At 42.1% G+C, this 20,142-nt stretch overlaps 1 protein-coding gene across 1 annotated transcript in view; it reads left to right on the plus strand.

Moving 5' to 3' along the window:
* Window positions 1-350: 350 nt before the first annotated feature.
* The window catches only part of atm (ATM serine/threonine kinase), a 49,136-nt gene continuing 29,344 nt past the window's right edge, over window positions 351-20,142 (plus strand). Inside the window, exons 1-32 of the mRNA XM_080731614.1 lie at window positions 351-464; window positions 828-969; window positions 1,584-1,711; window positions 2,588-2,733; window positions 2,863-3,027; window positions 3,879-4,044; window positions 4,529-4,767; window positions 5,143-5,312; window positions 5,724-5,902; window positions 6,353-6,724; window positions 6,887-7,090; window positions 7,580-7,681; window positions 8,000-8,228; window positions 8,391-8,522; window positions 9,282-9,407; window positions 9,989-10,078; window positions 10,416-10,596; window positions 11,606-11,799; window positions 13,047-13,126; window positions 13,590-13,745; window positions 14,182-14,254; window positions 14,357-14,487; window positions 14,936-15,053; window positions 15,165-15,335; window positions 15,525-15,700; window positions 15,822-16,065; window positions 16,424-16,539; window positions 17,275-17,401; window positions 17,629-17,828; window positions 18,155-18,329; window positions 18,776-18,934; window positions 19,406-19,538. Coding sequence (XP_080587740.1) covers window positions 898-969; window positions 1,584-1,711; window positions 2,588-2,733; window positions 2,863-3,027; window positions 3,879-4,044; window positions 4,529-4,767; window positions 5,143-5,312; window positions 5,724-5,902; window positions 6,353-6,724; window positions 6,887-7,090; window positions 7,580-7,681; window positions 8,000-8,228; window positions 8,391-8,522; window positions 9,282-9,407; window positions 9,989-10,078; window positions 10,416-10,596; window positions 11,606-11,799; window positions 13,047-13,126; window positions 13,590-13,745; window positions 14,182-14,254; window positions 14,357-14,487; window positions 14,936-15,053; window positions 15,165-15,335; window positions 15,525-15,700; window positions 15,822-16,065; window positions 16,424-16,539; window positions 17,275-17,401; window positions 17,629-17,828; window positions 18,155-18,329; window positions 18,776-18,934; window positions 19,406-19,538 — 4,954 coding nt within the window. The 5' untranslated portion in view covers window positions 351-464; window positions 828-897. The remainder of the gene's footprint in view (window positions 465-827; window positions 970-1,583; window positions 1,712-2,587; window positions 2,734-2,862; window positions 3,028-3,878; window positions 4,045-4,528; window positions 4,768-5,142; window positions 5,313-5,723; window positions 5,903-6,352; window positions 6,725-6,886; window positions 7,091-7,579; window positions 7,682-7,999; window positions 8,229-8,390; window positions 8,523-9,281; window positions 9,408-9,988; window positions 10,079-10,415; window positions 10,597-11,605; window positions 11,800-13,046; window positions 13,127-13,589; window positions 13,746-14,181; window positions 14,255-14,356; window positions 14,488-14,935; window positions 15,054-15,164; window positions 15,336-15,524; window positions 15,701-15,821; window positions 16,066-16,423; window positions 16,540-17,274; window positions 17,402-17,628; window positions 17,829-18,154; window positions 18,330-18,775; window positions 18,935-19,405; window positions 19,539-20,142) is intronic.

Consider the following 20,142-nt stretch of genomic DNA (forward strand, 5'->3'; position numbering starts at 1 on the left):
GATAAACAATGTAATTAATACTAATACTTAAACATGTTGCTTGCTTCATTGAATGGGACAGACCTCTATGCCTATGGGACAGACTCACCAGGGTAAACCATAGAGTAGAGTAGACTCGACTAGGATCTTGATCCGGTCTGTGTCTAGAGCGGAAACGGAAATGATATCTGCATGTATGTGTGCGTACAAAATCCCAGATTCAGTAGGCGGACTCTAGACCGGATCAGAGCACTGGGCACTAAATAGAAACCCGGCTTGGAAAGCCTGGTGACGCGAGGTACTGTGACGTCCTCACACTGCTGGGGCGGGAGTTTCCTCTGATTTCCTTCCTGCGTGTGTTGTATCCTATGGTTGGATCTACTGTATGTAATGTGTCAGTTTGTCAAGTGTTGTTGTTTTGTCTGTGGATCACAGGTGGTTATAGCAGCCAGGGGACCAACATCAGCAGCAACACATCAAAAGAGGTACTGTGTCTAATGTGGTACAGAAACACGTTATCGCTAGAAAGCAGTCGTTTTTGTTCTGCGTGTTTCACCCAAGTTTGGAAGCTTGCTCGCCCTGCTAATGTGTTCACGTACGTTAGCTTCACAGTTCACAGTGGCAAATAAGTAATGCATTCATGTGGTAAATGTATATTTATCCTAGTAAATTGTTATTTCAGATATGTTTTTGTTTATGCATGACATATTAGTAAATACTAAATACAATGAATGAATGTTTCCACAACAAGACAATCTGAATTGGGAAATTAGAATGTGGGATCATCTCATGTAGGCAAACATTTCCATCAACAACAGCCTTTCTCTATCCTGTTTTTCCTCTCCTAGGGTGGCAGGCAAAGTGGCAGACTGGCCACATCTTGTGGATGGAAGGTGCATCTCCTTACTCTGAAACACAATGAGCCTGGCTCTTCATGAACTCCTGGTCTGCTGCAGGGGGATAGAGAATGACAAAGCTATGGAGAGAAAGGTCATTGCAGCCAATCATAATTAATAATAATATAATAATAATAGCATTGATAATAACCTTTGTATGTCTGTCCATTTGCACCATCCCTCACGATACATTGGTACTGTGTAACATAGCTCTGGTCCATAGCGTTAGTGCAGTTCTCCCTAATGCTATATATTCCTCTACCTCCGCTCTGGCTTGACCGGAAAGCCGCCTCGTCTATAATATTTTTCATCTCGCCCTATAAATGTATTTTAAGCGTGTGGTGGGGGGCCCAGACTGTGTCCCCTAAGTAGAGTAAGCTTTCCACTCCCCACTGATACCTTTGGCTTGGTGAGAGGCGAAACAGTTTTTGTTATTTTCGGACCAGACGAGTCGGCTTTCCGGTTTTGCCAAGCCTGGAGCGGAGGTAGAGGAACATAGTGTTAGGGAGAACTCCACTAACGCTATGGACCAGAGGTATGTATAGTGCATATCTTTGCTGCAGTCAGAGTAGATGGTAAATCAATTACACTTGTGTTTCCAGGATAGGAGGAGGGTGGTTTCTTGTATCAGTCGTACAATGCACATGCATTCCTCGTGTTTAATACTGACATTTTGCCACAAGTGACGTTGTTGTCTCTTGCTATCAGAAAGAGGCTGAGCGCTTCAGGCGGCTCCTCAGAGACCCAGCGATTCTGCAGGAGTTGGATCTCATCTCAGCCAGGCCTGCCAAAGGCTCCAAGCAACGAGAGCAACTCTCGTGGGATAATGTGTTCAGGTAATAAGACTCATCATTTTCAGTTTTTTTTCCCCAATAAGATAACCACCCATTACAAAATATATCGTTCTAAATTGTGGGGCATTATGTTGCCAGAAATGCTGGTATGCTGTTAGAAACATCTCTGGATACAAAATATCAGTTATATGTACTCCCATTTCAATTAGATAAAAGATGTTTATCAATATGTATTGTTTATACATGAATTCAGGTTCATAAGTTAATAATAACTAGTAAGACACCTCAGGGCGACATGCGACCTCGCCTATAGGGCGAGGTAGAACCATGTCTTGGCCATATGGCCAGTGATGTATATCGGACCAGTTACCATATTATATGTAGACCCCTGGTACCCATATATGGAGATCCATGTACTGTATAAGGAGATGCTTACTCAGTTATTCGTTATGTGAAAGTCCTATGACATCTGACATCATACAGTACATACAATCCCTTTTATGCCCATACATGGAGAACCCTGTCTGTAGAAACAGCCACACAGATATGGTCTGTCTTGGCCATCTGTCTTGGCTATATATATATTGTGTTAGTGTGGTATGTGGCCGATGTGGCCTCCATATAAGGGCATTCCCATATGAAGTCCTGTTAGATATGGGCTTAATATCGATGTCATCAGGGGATCTCCATGTATGGGCATAAAGGGGATTCTGTTAGTGTGGTTCCCCTGACACAGTGAAGTCAGAGCGTCAAACCCATTCTGTTTTAGTGGTTCCCCTGACATCACAGTGATGTCACAGTGACAGGGGAACCACAGTGTCAGGGTTATAGACAGACAGAGATATGCTCTGTCTGTCTGACAGCTCAAGCTGTGACCTACGGTCGCAATAACAGTCTGCCTGTACTCTTTTGTTCCAGGTTTTTACAGCGCTATGTCCAGAAAGAGACTGCGTCTATCCAAGCAGCTAATCCTAGTGTTACAAAGACCACTCTGACCTTACGGAAGAACAAGTTGGCCGAAATGTCCAGCCTCGTCAAGTACTTCATTCGCTGTGCCAACCAACGTAAGAACCAGCAGAGGAACACGTTTTGACATCACTCTCAATATCCAGAACAATTTTCCTGTGGTAATCTATTTTTCAATTCTTTGGAATGCATTATGATGTATTTCACTCTGTCTAACTCCCTTCCAGGCGGCCCACGTCTGAAGTGCATTGACCTTCTGAGACATGTGATGGAGGTGCTTCAGAATTCTTACACCCTTACAGCCTATGGAGAAGACTACAGTAGTCTCCTGGTTAAGAACATTCTCTCCATCCGCAAGTACTGGTGTGATATCACCTCACAGCAATGGCAGGGTCAGTGTGGGCTGTTGAGCTCATTATTTACTAAATCACCTTTTAAGACAGTTGAATGTTATATATAAAGGAACCATTACACTGCATCAACACTAGAACACACACAAGTGTCATTAAACATTTAATTTCTTTTAATTTTGTCTCGGCCAGGAGAGTATGTTTTCGCCTTTGTAGCCTATGCACACTCCCTAGAGGCTAAGGAAAAACCTTTGCCCTGCATTTTTCACATTTGCCTTTTTAGCGCCACCAGGAGGTGGCCCATTCTTTGCTATTACTCCATCAGATTTTCTCCAACAATCACGCAAATCAGTACACAGTATCTATATAGTCGTGTGATAAAGACCGATATTTCATATTCCAGCCTAATTGGTTAATATTGGCTTCCAAAGTTTGCAGGATTGCTCCGTTTTTTGAACAAAATGCCTCAAATCATCAACACAGCTTGTGATTACCGTGAAATTTGCCACACATATTCCCACTAGGTCAAGTAACAAATGCCACCATTTACCATTTAGTGCCACCAGCAGGTAGACCTTTGCTCATTTTTGGAACACAATGCCTCAAATCATGCATGCAGCGTCCGATTGCTGTGAAAGCCTGAAAGGCCTAAGATTGGTGAAGAACACATGCCACCCTTTTCACTTTGGCCTATTATAGCGCCACCAGGACGCCTGCCTTGGTGGAAACCTGTGCTCGGAAGAGCACTAATTTATTTTATTTTTTAAAGTTTGTTACTAATGTTCCTAATGGAAAAGAAAATCATTCCCCGGTTTGACTTGTTCTGAGATGTAAAATCTAAACACATATAAACAGCCCATTAAATACCTTACATTTCTGTTTGTTATCCCTAGGTCTTTTAGATCTCTACTGCGACTTGTTTAGCAGTTCTTCCAAGTCCATCAACCGTGTTTTGGTGAGCAGGGTCATCCACACGGTGGTGCAAGGCTGCTGCATGCAAACTGAAGGACTCCACAACACACTCTTCTGCTTCTTCTCCAAAGGACTACTCAATGTCAGGTAACATGTCAAATTCCATCAAAATGGAACTGTGTTTCACTGATAATCAAACTCATTGAGTGGAATTCAGTAGCTGTGTTTCATTGTAGGTTAGCAGGTCGCTAAGGATGGCTATGTTTTACAGTCAGTCCATTACAGTATGTTTTACAGTCAGTCCATTGAACTCACATCTGTTAGTATTTTATTAAAACTCTTATAATCTCCTAATTTCTGTATATAGCCTTATTATTAGATAACCTGAATCTTTCCAATTTAACTAGGCACTAGGATGTCGCAGAGTGTGCCATCCTTTGAGGTTAAGTGTTCTCTGGTTAACTTCCATTGATTAATAGTTCTTGGAAGGAGTAACCATGCAGGCATGCAATATTCAATTGGACATCAAACAAAATAACAAAACATAAATATCCGAAGGCCAAGAACATCAGCTAAATTAAATGTCTGAATCTAAATAACATCAACTCTCAACTTTATGACACACCTGCAGGCAGGAGAAACATCTGTCTGTGGTGGAGCACCTGATCTCAGCTCTCAACATCTTCCTGAGGTCCACAGCCCTGAACTGTCGCATGAGAGTGTGTCTTCTGGGAGAGGAGCTACTGCCCGCCCTCCTGTATGTCTGGGCTGACATGAGACCCAGCTCTTCTCTCAAAGATGGCCTAGTTGAGTTCTTCCAGTTGCAGCTCTGTGTCCACCACCCCAAAGGAGCCAAGACGCAGGAAACAGGTACTGTAAATCATCTCTTCCTACCCTATGTTTGTTTTTATACCTGGTTTCTGTAAAATGGGGATTGTAGGAGCTCAGTACTGGCTAGGCTTTTTGGCTCTGAGCACTGGAATCCTTATTGTTGGTTGAAGAATTAAGGGATGTTCCAAATATTGCACTTGCTACTGTATGAGTCAATATAAGTCTTTGAACTGCTTCTTTCATGTTTATTAAGGTCCATTAGTCTACACTGTAGTTTTGCATTAGTCATAATTTTAAAGTTCTACATATTAGGATGTATATAATGGGAATGGGACATATATGAAATCTGATGCTGCATCATCAACTTAATAGTATTATTACTTTTTATTTCAAACCAATTGTGTCATGTTCAAGGTGCTTATGCAGAGGACTGGACCAAGTGGCGCAGCCTGCTGTACAACCTGTATGACTCTCTGGTCAGAGAGATCAGCCATATTGGCAGCAGAGGGAAGTACGCCACAGGAACACGACATGTAGCTGTCAAAGACAACCTCATAGAGCTCACAGCTGATATCTGTCACCAGGTGAATAATGGCTACACTCACAGTTGTAATGGCTATACCGAGTATTGGCTATGGGGACTGAGAAAAGTTTTGTTCTTGAAACAGTGTTAATCCAGAAATATTCATGCATGCCTACTACTGTCATTTCCCAAACATTGACCTTGAGCTCTGACATTGACCGCTTGATTTATTCAAAAAACGAATAAAAAAATATTAGTGCAGGTTGTGACCCTATCTCTAACTGATCTGCCAAGTTTGATCCAAATCTGAGAATTAATTGCACTGTAACTATAGATGCTTAGTCATAGTCATTTATATATATTTACTTTAGATAATTCTCAATATACAATCTCACAGATGTTAAAGTTCATACAAAACTGTTGTCTCCTAAGGTTATTGACTTCTTGTTCCTGTGTTTATTGTGTGGTGTAGCTGTTCAGTGAGGACAGTGATCTTCAGGTCCTGGAGGTGACTCAGGTCCATGCTAGAGCCACACAGAGGGGCAGTCCCACCAGCAGCACACCCAACAAGCGCAGGCGCATTGAACTGGGCTGGGAAGTCCTTCGAGACCACCTGCAGCCCCACCACAATGACTTTGATGTCATACCTTGGTGAGAAATCTGTTCAGTCTGACATAGTAGAAGAATAATACATGACCTTATGACATTATTTTTTTAGATTGTATATGATTTTGTTGCCACCATTATAAGGCGGTGACACACTGAAAGCGTCACTGACACAAGCGTCACTGACGCACAACAAGAAATAAAAAGAGGTTACCTTTCTGCGTTGTTCCAACTGTGCCATGCAGTGACTCTCCAAAATAGAACAGAGCTGAGAGACGCGGTTTTGATGCGTCCAATTGACATCTCCAGTGAGGTCTTGTTTGATAATGTGTGGGTCTGATGCTTACATTTTATCAGGGCCTTTATTGACTTAAGGATTGATTTCAATTCTCGAAAATATATTTAGGGATAACATATTACAACAATTGCTTTGCTCACCTTGCTTTTTTGTAATTTACACCATTATTTTCAACTTCTTTGTTCCCTTCTAAATAGGCTCCAGATTACAGCAATTCTTACCTCCAAGTACCCGTCCATGGTTCCCAGCCAGGAGCTGATTCCTCTACTCTCTGTGATGTGCCAGCTCCTAGCGGAGCAGAGCAGAGGAGAGAGGGGAACGTATGTGTTGCGTTGCCTGAAGGAAGTGGCTCGATGCCAGGCCAGCAACCCGGGGAAGGTCCTGGTCCACAAGGCAGAGCTGGATCGATTGTGGGCCCGGGTATGGGTACTGGCACTGCGAGGGGTCAGCTCACCCCACACCGAGGCCTTCAGTCTGGACCTCCTGACCACCATCGTCCAAGGCGGTCTGATCGCTGTAGACAGAGAGTTCTGGAAGCTGTTCTCTGGCACAGCATGCAAATTGTGCCCGTTAGTATATTTTGTCCTGTATAATTTGTCATCTTTTGGTGTCACAATTGCTACTGCAGATATCTGTCACTGGGAAGTGCCTTGTTCATTGTTTTTGTGAGTGTGCCTGTGCACACGACGGCAACATCCATGTCTGACATATTCTTGCCTTTGCATACACAGAGCTGCTGCTTTCTGTCTCATGTGGGCCCTGCTGAAATGTCCGGTCCCTAAGAGCATCACTCTGGGTACAGGTTGGGACTGCGTGGGAGCCACGGATGGTTCCGGAACGCCCAGCCTGAAGGAGATCCTCATAGCATGGCTGCTGATGACCGAACAGAGCGAGGAGGTGGAGGACAGCTCCAGACCTCACCCCATCATCTCCAGGTCAGTCCTGTTGTAAGGCCCTGGATTTTTAGTTTGGACTATAATCAGCTGATTAGATATTTAGGGAAGATATATTAAAAACCTGTCATTGTTTAAGGCAGTGGGTCTCAAACCTTTTCATGTCAAGGACCATGTATCTGGCCACCGGACCCCCATTTGAAACCATTTTGTGCCAGGGACCCATGGAAGAAAAGATTAGTCAAATCCTTTTGAAACTAGCATATCTACAAGATATACAAGCTGGTAGCTATTTATGAATAACCAAAAAATGATATAGGGCCTAAGGGATTAAACATTTAAACTGTGTGGACCCCCCTGGAAACCCATCAAGGACACAAACTAACATTTTGTTAGATTTAGTCGGCTTAAAGCTACACATACAAGGGAGAAGCTTCTAAGACATGTTTGTAATAAGCATTGATTTCAGTATTTGCTCAGCTAATGACAAAAAGCCTCAAAGTTGATCTCTCATTGTGATTTTGTGTTCAGGGATTTTCCTCACAATTTGATAGCAGACATTCTAGTGTCTTTGACCCTGAAAGACACCAGATCTGGCCTGAGTTTTCTTCTGGGTTCTCAAGTACTGGAGAGGTAAGGGTGTCCTAAATGTTTACCATGCTTTTGTGTGTCAATAAAAGTCCTGAAAATCTGTACATATGTAAATTAATAAAACATAATTTTAACCAAGCTATATGGTAGATTATGTACTATAATAACGAATGACTAACCCATCGGCAGTGGTTGGACGAGGTCTCCTTACTCTAGCATTGAGAGATTTTTCATTGACAACAGCCAATTAATTACAGTATTTTAACCACTTGTGTCATACGGTATATATACACAATTAAATAATTCATTATTTAAAGGATTAATTCCTTTGGGATCAATTTCCTTTTCCTCTGTGCATAGCGCCTTGTTCCAGGAGCAAGCAGGGTGCGAGTCTGAAGTCCCCCTGGCTGAGATTGAGAGACTGTACCTGCTGTTCAGCTTTGATGAGCTGCCCTCAGAGCTCAAGGACAAGGCTGCGAGCCCGGTGCAAACTGATGGCCACATCCCTGTCGTCCCCAGCCTCAAAGAAAAGATGGAGCAGTTGCTGTTAGGTGTTTCCAACAATGTTCTCAACTGCTACTCCCCCGATGTAAGTAGTAGTTAGATTTGAGAATGTGATTGTTATGGCGAGAGAGAGTGTCCAAAGTCAAATAGGAGAATATTTGTATTTGATTTATATTTTATCTGTAATGATTATATGTTTTTATCTGTGTATAAATCTGAGATTCATGGAGCTCTATATTGTGTTCAGTCTCAGACTATGTCTCCAGAGTGTCTGGTACGCTGTTTCAGTCTTCTGACTGGAGTTGTGGCTGCGTATGTTGCCACTGGAGTCCTAACAGAAGACGAGGCCTGTCATTCTCCGCTTTTCACTAAGGCCAAGGTACTGTATGGTCAACAACAAAGTACTTTATGTATTTCTTTAACTCACTGTTTTTAGTATTCTCTTTCTCAGAGGTGAATATTCTTTTGCTGTTATCAATCTATAAATTCACAATTATAATTAAAAAGAAAACTGTCCTCCAAAGAGGAGGTGGTGAGGTGCCCTCCCCTCTAGAGATGCTGCGATCTAGATTTTTCACATATGGCAGAATCAATACCGATCCGATACAATCTAATACAGATACCGATCCGATATAGCACGTGTTTGATATATTATTTACGTATACCGGTATATGAAATATCATATATAAATAATAAGTACAATCAAATAAAACGAAAATAATGCATATATTTATGATTAGTCATTTTCACTGCGATCCGATCTAATTTTTTTTGGCTGATATCGGACCGATATCCGATTTGAAGATCGGATCGTTGGCCTCCCTCCCCAAAAATAAATGCAGCGTTATCTAACTAGATGACAGGTATAAAAACTAGAAGGCATTAAAGCCCTTGTGAAAATTGACTCTAGACAATTTTTATTTTGTATAATATTAAATAAATAAAAACAGATGATGGGGTTTCATGATGTTAAATCTTTAATTTTCCTTTAACCTTTATGTTACTATTCTTGAATAGTCGGTCATCAAACCAAGCTTAATTTGCAATAGCCAGAAAGAGGTAATTATCAGCTTTTTCTCCCCTGCGTTCAGTGCATTCAACAAGAAACCCTAATGTTAAGGGTGGCTTTGTGTTGCAGTCTCTGGCTCAGGACTTCAGCGAGTTTGTGTCCAGTGTGAAAGTGAAGATGAACGAGGAAGGGACTATGACTGTACTGAGGTCCGTCATGAAGCTCTGCACACTGTCTGCTGGGAGGAACACCAAGGTGAAATGACATGACATCAACTGCAGTAGTAATGGAAGAAGTTAATGGTGTGATGGTGGTTGTAGTAATACAGAACTTCTGTACCTCTACAGCAGTGGTTCTCAACCTGTGGGTCAGGGGGGTCCCCAAATTATTTGGGGGGGGTCCCCAGATGATTAACTCAATGTGCAATATTGTTTTCTCACTCAACAGTAAAGGAACCAACATACCAACACGTTTAAGTGTATAGAGGTTATCTGCACATGTCTAAAGTGACAATTTAAGGACTTTTTAATACCTCTAAAATGTCAAATTAAACATTGGCCAAATTGTCAAATATTAGAGGCAGAAATTGTGAACAATGCTTCGCAACGCAAGGCATTGTGAGCATGTAGATCGGCTATTTTCACGTTAGAACTGTGTTATACAAAATGTAATGCCTCAATTCTTAGTTCTCGTCAGGGTGGGGGGTCCTCAGTTAAAATATGATTGTTCTACACTGCTCTACAGTACTCTAATGTATCAGTTGGGTTCTACTGTGTACACCACTGGTCCTGCGGAATGGATTTTAAATCTGAATATATTTTGTTCCACTCTTGCAGGATCATGTTGGCTCCATCTCCTCCAGTCTATTCATAAGGATTCTGCCGTCCACACTTCTCAGTGATCTGGCTGAGATTTGCAAACTGCTGGTAAGCGATAAGTACCTCTAACAAAGTCATACGCTACTTAAATGGTTAGGTCTGACTAGGGCCATACTACTGTTGTGTACAATCATACATTATATCACGAATTGCACTTCTTTTCTTAAATGATCAATAACCAAAACAGAAATGTAATTTTTATTCATAATGTTCCAATAATGTTCAACGACATTTAAACACAATTACATCGTTAACCGCAATTATTTGTGTGTCATTTAATCATCAAAGTAAAATGTCATAATCGCATAGTCATGTGATAATCCTCACTGTCCTGTTGACAGACACAAAGGCCACCTGTACAGTACTTGTTCCCTTGTCCCTCCAGATGAGCAGCGCATCGAGGCTGTCCAAACCTGTGTATGAGGACGAGCCCATGGATGAAGACTTGGACTTGACCAGGACCCAGCAGGTAGATGACCTGTTGGACATCTCCATATCCAGTGACAATGGCACCAGCGAAGCCCACCGGCAGAACGTAGATGGCAGTGATGTTCCCTGTGCACCGGGTAAGAAGGTGGTAGGGGCTGACCAGACCAAGTACAGTGCAGTTTAGGGCCCTTCTTGTAACTGAAAAGTCACACGTTTGAACCCTAATCCTATAGTCATGTCATATCGTCATAGTGTATGTCCAAAACCGTTACTTTTCAGGAAATGGACAAAAAATAACAACCTACAGTATGGATAGTAAATGTATTTATTATTTAACTGTTCTGCTGCCCTTGACAGTCCTCACCGTCATTGAAAGGGTTAACACCATGGCGCCGTTGACGGTGAGGACTGTCAATCTTACTGTATGTACAGTAAAGTTATTATTACTTACTGTACGTCGATCCGCACCCGCCCGCATCGGTAATGTCCGCGATTTGTTTACAACGCACGTCGGGCGTGCACGCGAAGTGAACGTCCTCCATAGTAAATCCATTGAGAGGCCCATAAAGAGACTTCATTTACTCCAAAAGAGACATTTTGAGCCAGGTCTAATGTAAACAATACACACGGCTGGGCGCAGCCATGTTCCTCTTCTGGGCTCACACTGTCATGTGACTAGATGACGTAATCGTTGCCGTCAAGTGATAATCCAAAAAAACAAAAACAACCCCCTTCCGGCCCTTCAAAATAATAGCGGTGGCCGACGGAGGAAACGGCGCGGCACCAAGGCACCTAGCAACCTTCAGATTAAAAGGCAGTAATTGTGTTAATCATAAGCTCTTGTTAGTACCTTTTTATTTGTTAAATATTTTATGAAACTCACTAGCCACACTAGCCACTTTCAACCTGGTGTCCCTGTTTTAGGCAAAATGTAGGTCACAACACAATGTATCTTGTAAGCTTTTATTGTTTTGCTATAAAATAGGGCTTTCATTTATGAAAAATTATAAAAGAATGGAATAAGGTTTCTGCTTGACCATGACAATAGCTAACACATCAAGACATACCCATCTGGATTGTTCCAAGATGCTGTGTAAATGAACGTTGATGAAAGATGAATAATGAAATTGGCCCTCTCTCTCTCAGGTGCTAAAAGTCTGCTAGAGGAGGAGTATCTGGGCCAACATGACCTGGCACTTCTTGCCAGTCTGGAGTTGCTGTGTACGTGTGCCTCTGTCCTGCCGACCCACAGCCTCCTGTTTAAACCACAGGAGGTCCGACGCAGGCTGCTGCTGCTGCTGGACCACCTAGACTGCAGCAAGGCCCTGCACCTCAACATGGTGAGCAGCGCTAAAGCCTAATTCAAACCTAGTTGCCTGACGGTGTTGTACTACAGGTGACAGTAGCTCAGGGGTAGAGTTGCCGTCTTAGAACACGGAGGGTTCCCGAAGGGTTCCCAGTTCGATCCCGGGCTCCCCCAGTGTTAGTGTTGAAGAGTCCTTGAGCAAAACTCTGAACCCTTAGTTGCTCCCGATGAGCAGGTTGGTGTCTTGCATGGTTTGCTCCGCCATCAGTGTATGAATGTGTGTGTGAATGGGTGAATGTAATGCACAATCTCTGTAAAGCGCCTTGGATAAAGGCACTATATAAATGCACCATTTACCATTTAATGAAAATAGCCGACCTGTATGTTCACAACACATCGCATGCTTGGTGTGCACGGCTGGGTGTGAAACCAATTCCAAACCGTTCAGGCATAACAGTGAATGATGATGATGATGATGAAAGTGGTCTATTAGAACATGACTCACAGTCAACATCTCACAGTGTTGAATTGTAATTGGCACAAGATGGCGCCACAGTCCATTGAGCTAAATCTACATGGGCGGCTGTCTTGGGAGGAATGCACATTACACTGTGATTGTTAGTAATTGTCATTTACAATTAGTCAATGCTATTTACAAGTGTTGTGTTTAATGGCTGGGAAATCTTATACTTTTTTTTGTGAAGTTGTGTAATAGAGTAGTGAAGTGTGACGTAATTTACACATCCTACCTGGTTCGCGGTTTTCTTCCCCCATTCTGAATTCCCATAGACCTTTTTCATATCGCGTCATATAAGAACTGTGTTCCAATTATAAACAAATTATCTCAGCAGTTTGACTCATATGGATATGAAGAATCAACTGATGGTGAGAAAACGCTAATGTTACTGTCGCCGAATTAGTTACATTTTCAAACAGGCTTTATCAAATTTGAGTGACTGACATAAACCACACAGAGCCACCTCGCCGATAATATCGCAAAGACCGTTTGTTTACTTTTGGACCGCAATGCTTGTATGAGACGATTTTAAGATGACTCAATGTTATTCTCCATAGAGAATGACTTCCTTGGAACCGGGGGATGAGCGAGTCACGTCATGACTTTGTTACTCTATTGATCATCAGATTAATAATGGCATGTCATAGTTTTTCTTCAAAGCCATCATAATAATTTCTATTTGCAATTCCAGTTGGTAGAATTCTAATCAGGTAGGTATAATACTGGACGTTGATCTTGTTCCTCTTGTCCTGTACCTGCTGTAGTACCTTGTCCTGTTGAAGATGCTTCCTGCGGAGGACTCGCTCTCACCAGAGGATTTTGATGCACTGCTCAGACCTCTGGCGTAAGAAAGCCTTTTCCTCACACACCAATATCTATGCATTATAATATAGACGTGTTTTAACATCCACATCCATCCAACATGTATTACAGTTACAGTAATGTATTAGGACTTTTGATGGTGAAAAGTAGTTATTGATTCAAGAAAATTGGAGCATGGAAAAATGTGCTTTCTTAATAATTTCCCTGTGAGGTTGTGCTGTGTTGTGATATGTTTGTATTATACCAAATACATTATTGACACTATATATTTACTTTATTAACTCTTTTACTGCTTCAGACGTTCCCGTTCGCCCCAATTTTGACCCAAGCGCGCTGCCAATACGGCTCGTTCTTTTTATCTTGTCTGATGACTGTAAGCTGATGAGGGATCACGCCACCGTGTTCAGTAAAAACATAACGCTGCTCTCAAAAATCCACCGTTGGAAACAATTTGTTTTGTTATTGATGGTCCATGTTTTTTGCAGGGACCTGTGTTCGCTGTACCGTCAGGACCAGGAGGTCTGTGCCGCCGTGTTGCTGGGTTTGTTACCCGCCATAAAGACCCTGGGACAAACCCAGCACCTGCCAGAGGAAATGAGACACGTTCATGGAGCACTGCTGAAAGTCGTCTCAGGGTTCTGGTCAGTCAGTGGCACATTACACATTCACATAATAACTAGTAGAATGATAGTCAGTTGGATATAGATATTGTAATCTTGGTTGTTTATTTTGTGCATTTGGACAATGTTATGAAACCCTTTAAGTCTTGCTGAATATACTGACTATATTTTCTTTTTTTATATACCGGTACTGCGGTACATACATTATGTGTCTAAAACATAGTATGGCACGAAAAGTTTCACTATTGTGAAATGCCAGTTGTCTGTAATTATCTCTGTGAAGAGATTCAATGTACCCATTCCTCATAACTAGGTCACAAATTCAATATTTCAATTATACATACAGTATATATTGCTATGATCGATGAGCTATAGACAGACAGCCTTACAGACAGATGAAAATATGTTTTATATCTTAAATCTATTGTAATATATGTTTTTCTCTGCTCTGTTGCAGCATCCTGGCTCAAAAGAAAAGCACCGCCACTGTGAGAGCTGCATTAGTGCAGTGCCTTGTTGCCTTGCTAGAGGTAAGCTTTCAAAAGACACTTTGGCACAGCATATAGGATGAGTTTGCTCTTGTGTATCATAATATATTTTTGATTTGCTGATTTAATCTTTTCCTCCATTAGGCTGACCCATGCTGTAAGTGGGCGGTCGTAACCTTGAGAGAGGAGGACACTGCTGTGTCCGAAATCCTTCCATCTCACCTCTCAGACTCTCACCATCATGTCCGTATGCTGGCAGCCATGTCTGTGGAAAGGTAGCTACAGTAAACCCAGCATATTTTCACAATAGCCAGACGATTAGATGGATATCTAACATCTGGGGCACACACACACACACAGACAAAAACAAAAGTGACCGACATATCAGGTGACAAACCACTGACCTTCTTAAACCTATGGAACTATGGAACCAACCTCAGACTTCCGTTACAGCCAGACAATCACATCACTGTGTCTATGGCAATGAACAAACACGCTGACTGATTCAGAGGACCCTTCGTCACTGGATTTGGTCTGTCTGACCATGTTAGAATACTGAGAGACCTGCACCCTCATTATGTGGGCTAAAAATTGGGGAATAAAGGAGGCGGGGGATGGGTTTTAAATGTTGTATATTTATTTACTGAAGGATGCTAAATGAAATAAACCGTTACAGTACCATAACAAAAACATCACATCACCATTCATTGTCCCTGTGCCAAGGCTGTTTCTGGAGATGAGACCAGATAGCCCAAAGGAGACAAAGATGCTCCCCCAGAAGCAGCAGCAGGTGGCCTTTGAGAATGTCTACCTGAAGGCACAAGAGGGCATGACGTTCCCAGTAAGTTCAGTTTTCTCCTGCAGTTTTGACACCAATCTGTTTATCCATATTCCTCTCTTTCTTTGTGTGGGTTTACTTGTTCATGTGTCTTTATGCAACCCATGCACACAGAAAAGCAACGCTTCAGAGGACCTTCCAGATGAGTCCTTCAACCGTAAGGCCACGCTGTTGAAGAGTCTGTCTCTGGTCCTGTGCTGCAGCCCTGTCTGTGAGAAGCAGTCTCTGTTTGCCCTCTTCCAATCATACAAAGAAAACGATATCGAGGAACAGCTCATTAAAAAGGTATGGGCTTAGGCCGATTCTACGAATGCCTTCTAAATCAGTATTTCTTACAATTTTAAGATAAAAAAAAGGTTCAGCTTTTACATCTGCTGTTTTTGAATAGCCCACGTTAAAATCTAAAATGGCACTGATGCTTTCCCGGTTTTAATCGGTTAAATATCACGTTTTGTTTTTCAATTGTCCACTCAGGTGTTGTGCAGTGTATGCAGAGCCCTGGGCTACAGGAGTGTGAAGAGTTTTGTTAATTCCCACCTGTACTACCTGGTGACCGAGTGGCTGGGACAGAGACAGACTGACAGCCGCTACACTCTGGACTCCTTCCCTTACACCCTGCTCAACCACAACACGCTCAAAGAGTTCTACAGGTATGGATAGAAGCCATCTTATTATTTGTTTTACTGTATAACCTGTCAGCACAACTTCAGCAGCATTTCAGAGACACACAGAACACTACTCTGTGTTATGTCTGTTTGTTGTCTCTTCCAGCTCCTCCTACCAGGTGCTGGTCCCTCACCTGGTCTTCCTGGATGACTTTGAGCAGGTGAAGTCCATCGGTAGCCAACTTGGGAAGGATTGGAGGGAGCTGCTGGCAGATTGTTTCCCTAAGATCATGGTCAGCATTCTGCCATACTTTGCCTTGTCTGGCCAAGACTCACAGGTGGCCTTGCAGAGGGAGAAGGCCCACAAGGTCTATGACCTGCTCAAAGACGACAACTGCCTGGGAAAACAGGTACCAGTTTGGAAGTATTTCTTAGAAAAGTTGAAGTGATGAAATGGGAATGTGAATGGTCTGTGTAATTGCAGTGTTACGTCCACCCAAGTTTATATAGAATCAAAACATATACCAGTGTTTGTCTGTTTTTCTTTACATCATCATTTACATATTATATTTGTTGAAGGGTATTCCATGAGTGCACATATTTAGCCTTGGTATTTCGAGTATTGTGACATCTAGAAGCTGACATCTCTGTTTTGAGCATGTGGTTCTGGTAAAAATGTTCAGAAATGTAAAAAAGAAAAAAAGCTGAACTACAAGCCCACAACACGTCACATTTGTCATAACGTATTACATTACTATTTGTCCACAGCAAATTGACACCTTGATCCACAGTAACCTGGCAGACATAGTGGTAGAACTGCTGATGACTCTGTATGAAGGACCGGGAACTGAAGGGCAAACAGGAGACCTGAAACGCTTCATAGGGTAGGAGCCACTAAAACATTCTCTAGATCAGTGGTTCTCAACCTGTGGGTCTGGACCCCCAAGGGGGTCCCCAAATTATTTTTGGGGGTCCCCAGATGATTAACCTAATGTGCAACAATGTTTTCTCACTCAACAGTAAACAAACTAAATGTCTAGAGGGTATCTTCACATTTCTAAAGTGACATTTTAAGGACTTTTTAATACATCTAAAATGACAAATTAAACATTGGCCAAATTGTCAAATATTAGAGGCAGAAATTGTGAAAATAGCCGATCTACATGATCACAACGCCTCAAACCGTGTTATACAAAATGTAATGCCTCAACTCTTAGTGCTGGTCAGGGTGGTGGGGTCCCCAGTTCAAATATGGTTATTTTGGGGGTCGCGGCTTGAAAAGGTTGAGAACCACTGCTCTAGATTAGCATTGTACTCAACACTCATTATTAAAGGAAAGCTTAATCCAGTGAAAGAATATGTAAATGTGTCTGCAAAAGACACAAGGCAAAGTCACTCACAGACAATACACCAATATAAGAATTGTCAACTACCGGTATGTCTGAAAGTCTGAAAGTGAAAAACAAATAATGTTACCCACTTTTTTGTATTATATTATATATTATTCTAATACCACATTTTTTCAAAGTGATGTAAAACAATCTCTGTAAATATTTATTTAGAGAGAATCTGCAGAATTAAGAATACTATTAATTCTCTGTTGTTAAACCTCCCCATAGGGAACTGGACCCTGCACCAAACCCTCCATTCTTCAGCTCCTATGTCATCAAGGCCACCTTGGACTACCTCAGCAAGTGTCACAGTGCCAACCACAAGTCAATAGTAGCCATTCTGTCCAAGACCCCGGTAAGATGCCCAGTGATATCATAAGTAGATTCTGATTTACAGCAAAAGCAAGTGATATTGGCCCACTGTGTTTGCGTTCCCAGCATCGCATATGCAATACGATTATTAAAGTTTCTTGTAAAAGTGGGATTACAGTATATTTTACTTAACTTGTGTTCGCTCTCTCTCTCTCCCTGTTGTCTTTTTTGTTGTTGTTGCCGCCTTGGTCGTCAATGGTGATGCTGCAGATTTCCATCCAGAGGATTCTGCTGGCCGTGTGTGAGAAGGCATCGGAGACGGCCAACGGCTACGAGCGCCACCGCATCCTGCTGATGTACCACCTGTTTGTCAGCCTGTTGCTCAGAGAGGTGAAGGACGGCCTGGGTGGAGCTTGGGCCTTTGTCCTCAGAGATATCATCTACACTCTGATACACCACATCAACAGCAGGTTGGCAGTGCACTGCACACACACACACACACACACACACACACACACACACACACACACACACACACACACACACACACACACACACATGAACACATATTTATGATAGAAGTAAATTGCAGGCATTTCAAGTGAGTGGGAAAAGGGTTTAATATGATTGTATCATGGTCGTTAAGTCGTCAAGCTTCCAAGAAGTAATTTCTTTGAGCTTGGTGTGAATATGGGTGAATATTTGGCTACCTTCATCTGTCACGTGGTCAACATTCTGACAAGGAATTAATGAATGACTTTTAATGTATGTTTGCATGCGTTTGTGGCTCTGCCAGACCGGGTCCCAGTGAAGAGGTGTCTGGGCGCAGCCTGTCTCTCTGCTGTGACCTTCTGGCTGATGTCTGTCAGGCAGCCCTGCAGTACTGTGATGATGCTCTAGACAGCCACCTGCAGGTCATTGTGGGTACTCTCACTGCCCAGGTGACCAGCCAGCCTGCCATCTCGCAGCAGGTAAACACAGCTCCTTGTCCAACACCACACTGACTTTACTTTGGCTTTTTGACATTTTAATGTCACGGTTATGGATTTCTTACTGTCCAGGGTTCGATTTATAGATGAAACAGAGGGGGAAACATTTACTTCACTGCTTAAACCCGGTATACTTATATACTGTACTTCGTTGTATGATATTAATGTTCTAAAGTAGCAGATCTACAGCAATGTGAGCTTGTAGATTGGCTATTTTTGCTATTAATCTTCATGTGAAAAAATAAAGGTTTGACTTATCTTGACACATTTTGGAGATTTGCCCATAACTAGAGTTGATGTGGTTAACCCTTATCTGTAATTAAATTGTTATATAATGATATTATCAAACATAAATATATAGCAGACAGTCAACATTTCCCAAAAGAAAATACATGCAATTCAGTGGATTCTGCTGCCTGGCCATTCAGGTGCTGGCCTTGCTGAGGTTCCTTGTAATAGAGAACCAGGAGAAGCTGAAGAGCGCCATCTGCAGGCTGCAGCCCTTCCCTGACAGGCCTGAGTTCAAGGACCTGCATGCTGTACAGCACAAGCTTAAATACAGCTCTGGGACCTTCACTCTGCAACAGGTAATGGAAACATACAGTACATACAATAATATCACTTCACATTCTGTGGCTTGCACTCCTCAATCAAGTAATCGATCCATTTATTTGGCTATAGGAGATAAATATAATGTGTAAAAACAAATTCGTTTAAATAGCAAATCTTGGGTCATTCCCCATCTTTCTCCCCATTTCCTGTCAGTCTACTGTCCTATCAATAAAGGCATTAAAAAAAAGCCCAAAAACAAATCTTAAAAAAGAAAAGAAAAAATAGCAAATCTTCAGCTATTTTTGTATGACACCAATGTGAGTCAAAGTATAACATAAGGCATGGTTAATCGATTTTTGTTGTTACATACTTTTTTTTTATAAAAAAAAAACATGCTTTGCAATTATTTGATTAATCTGAGAGAAGAAAATTATGGACAGTTGTGGCCGTAGTCACATTAGTTCTACTAATAAAAACCATCAACTGTCTCCCATGATCGTCCACAGGAGATTGGCCACTTCCTGTCCGTAGCGTCCTGTGACTCCCTGCCCCTCACCAGACTGGAGGGACTGAAGGAGCTGACCAGGCAGCTGCATGCCAACAAGGGACAGATCAGAGAGCTGCTCAAAGACTGTCATGGTAGGACAGAGTTTTTTTGTTATTGTGACAAAAGGAAATCTCGATTTACGATATTAGCGCGATAATCAAAATCCATTATCCTAGGGCGGAACATTTGCCAAAAAATAGCAGATCTACAAGCTCACAACGCGTCGTTGTGAGCTTGTAGATCTGCTATTTTTTGGCAAAGACATTTGATAGAGAATGAAAAAAAGACTGTATCAAGTAGAGCCCGACAGATATATCGGTAACGGCGATATATCGGCCGTTTTTAAGGTATCGGAGGGGTATCGAACATCGGTGAATTATTTCTCCGATGTTTTATACAAGTGACATATTCATTGATAGAGCGTCTTCTGCCTTGTTCAACCAGGCACAACCCAAGCTGCAGTACTATAACTATCCAGCAGAGGGCAATATAACACCCATAAAGGCCGCACTGACTTGAACTGATGACGAGTGTAACATTAATTATGTCACATAATATTATGTGAAAATCCACAAAGGGGACAGGGGGTCCTCGAGGGAGTTCCAGGGGGTCCCCAGCTAAATGATAGTTAGGAACCAAATGTTATGGGTATGTAACTCAGTGTGTACAAATGGAAGAGGTGCAAATGGGTCCATT

Source organism: Nannobrachium achirus (genome assembly GCF_963921795.1).
Source record: "Nannobrachium achirus genome assembly, chromosome: 8".
In the NCBI taxonomy this organism is placed as follows: domain Eukaryota; kingdom Metazoa; phylum Chordata; class Actinopteri; order Myctophiformes; family Myctophidae; genus Nannobrachium; species Nannobrachium achirus.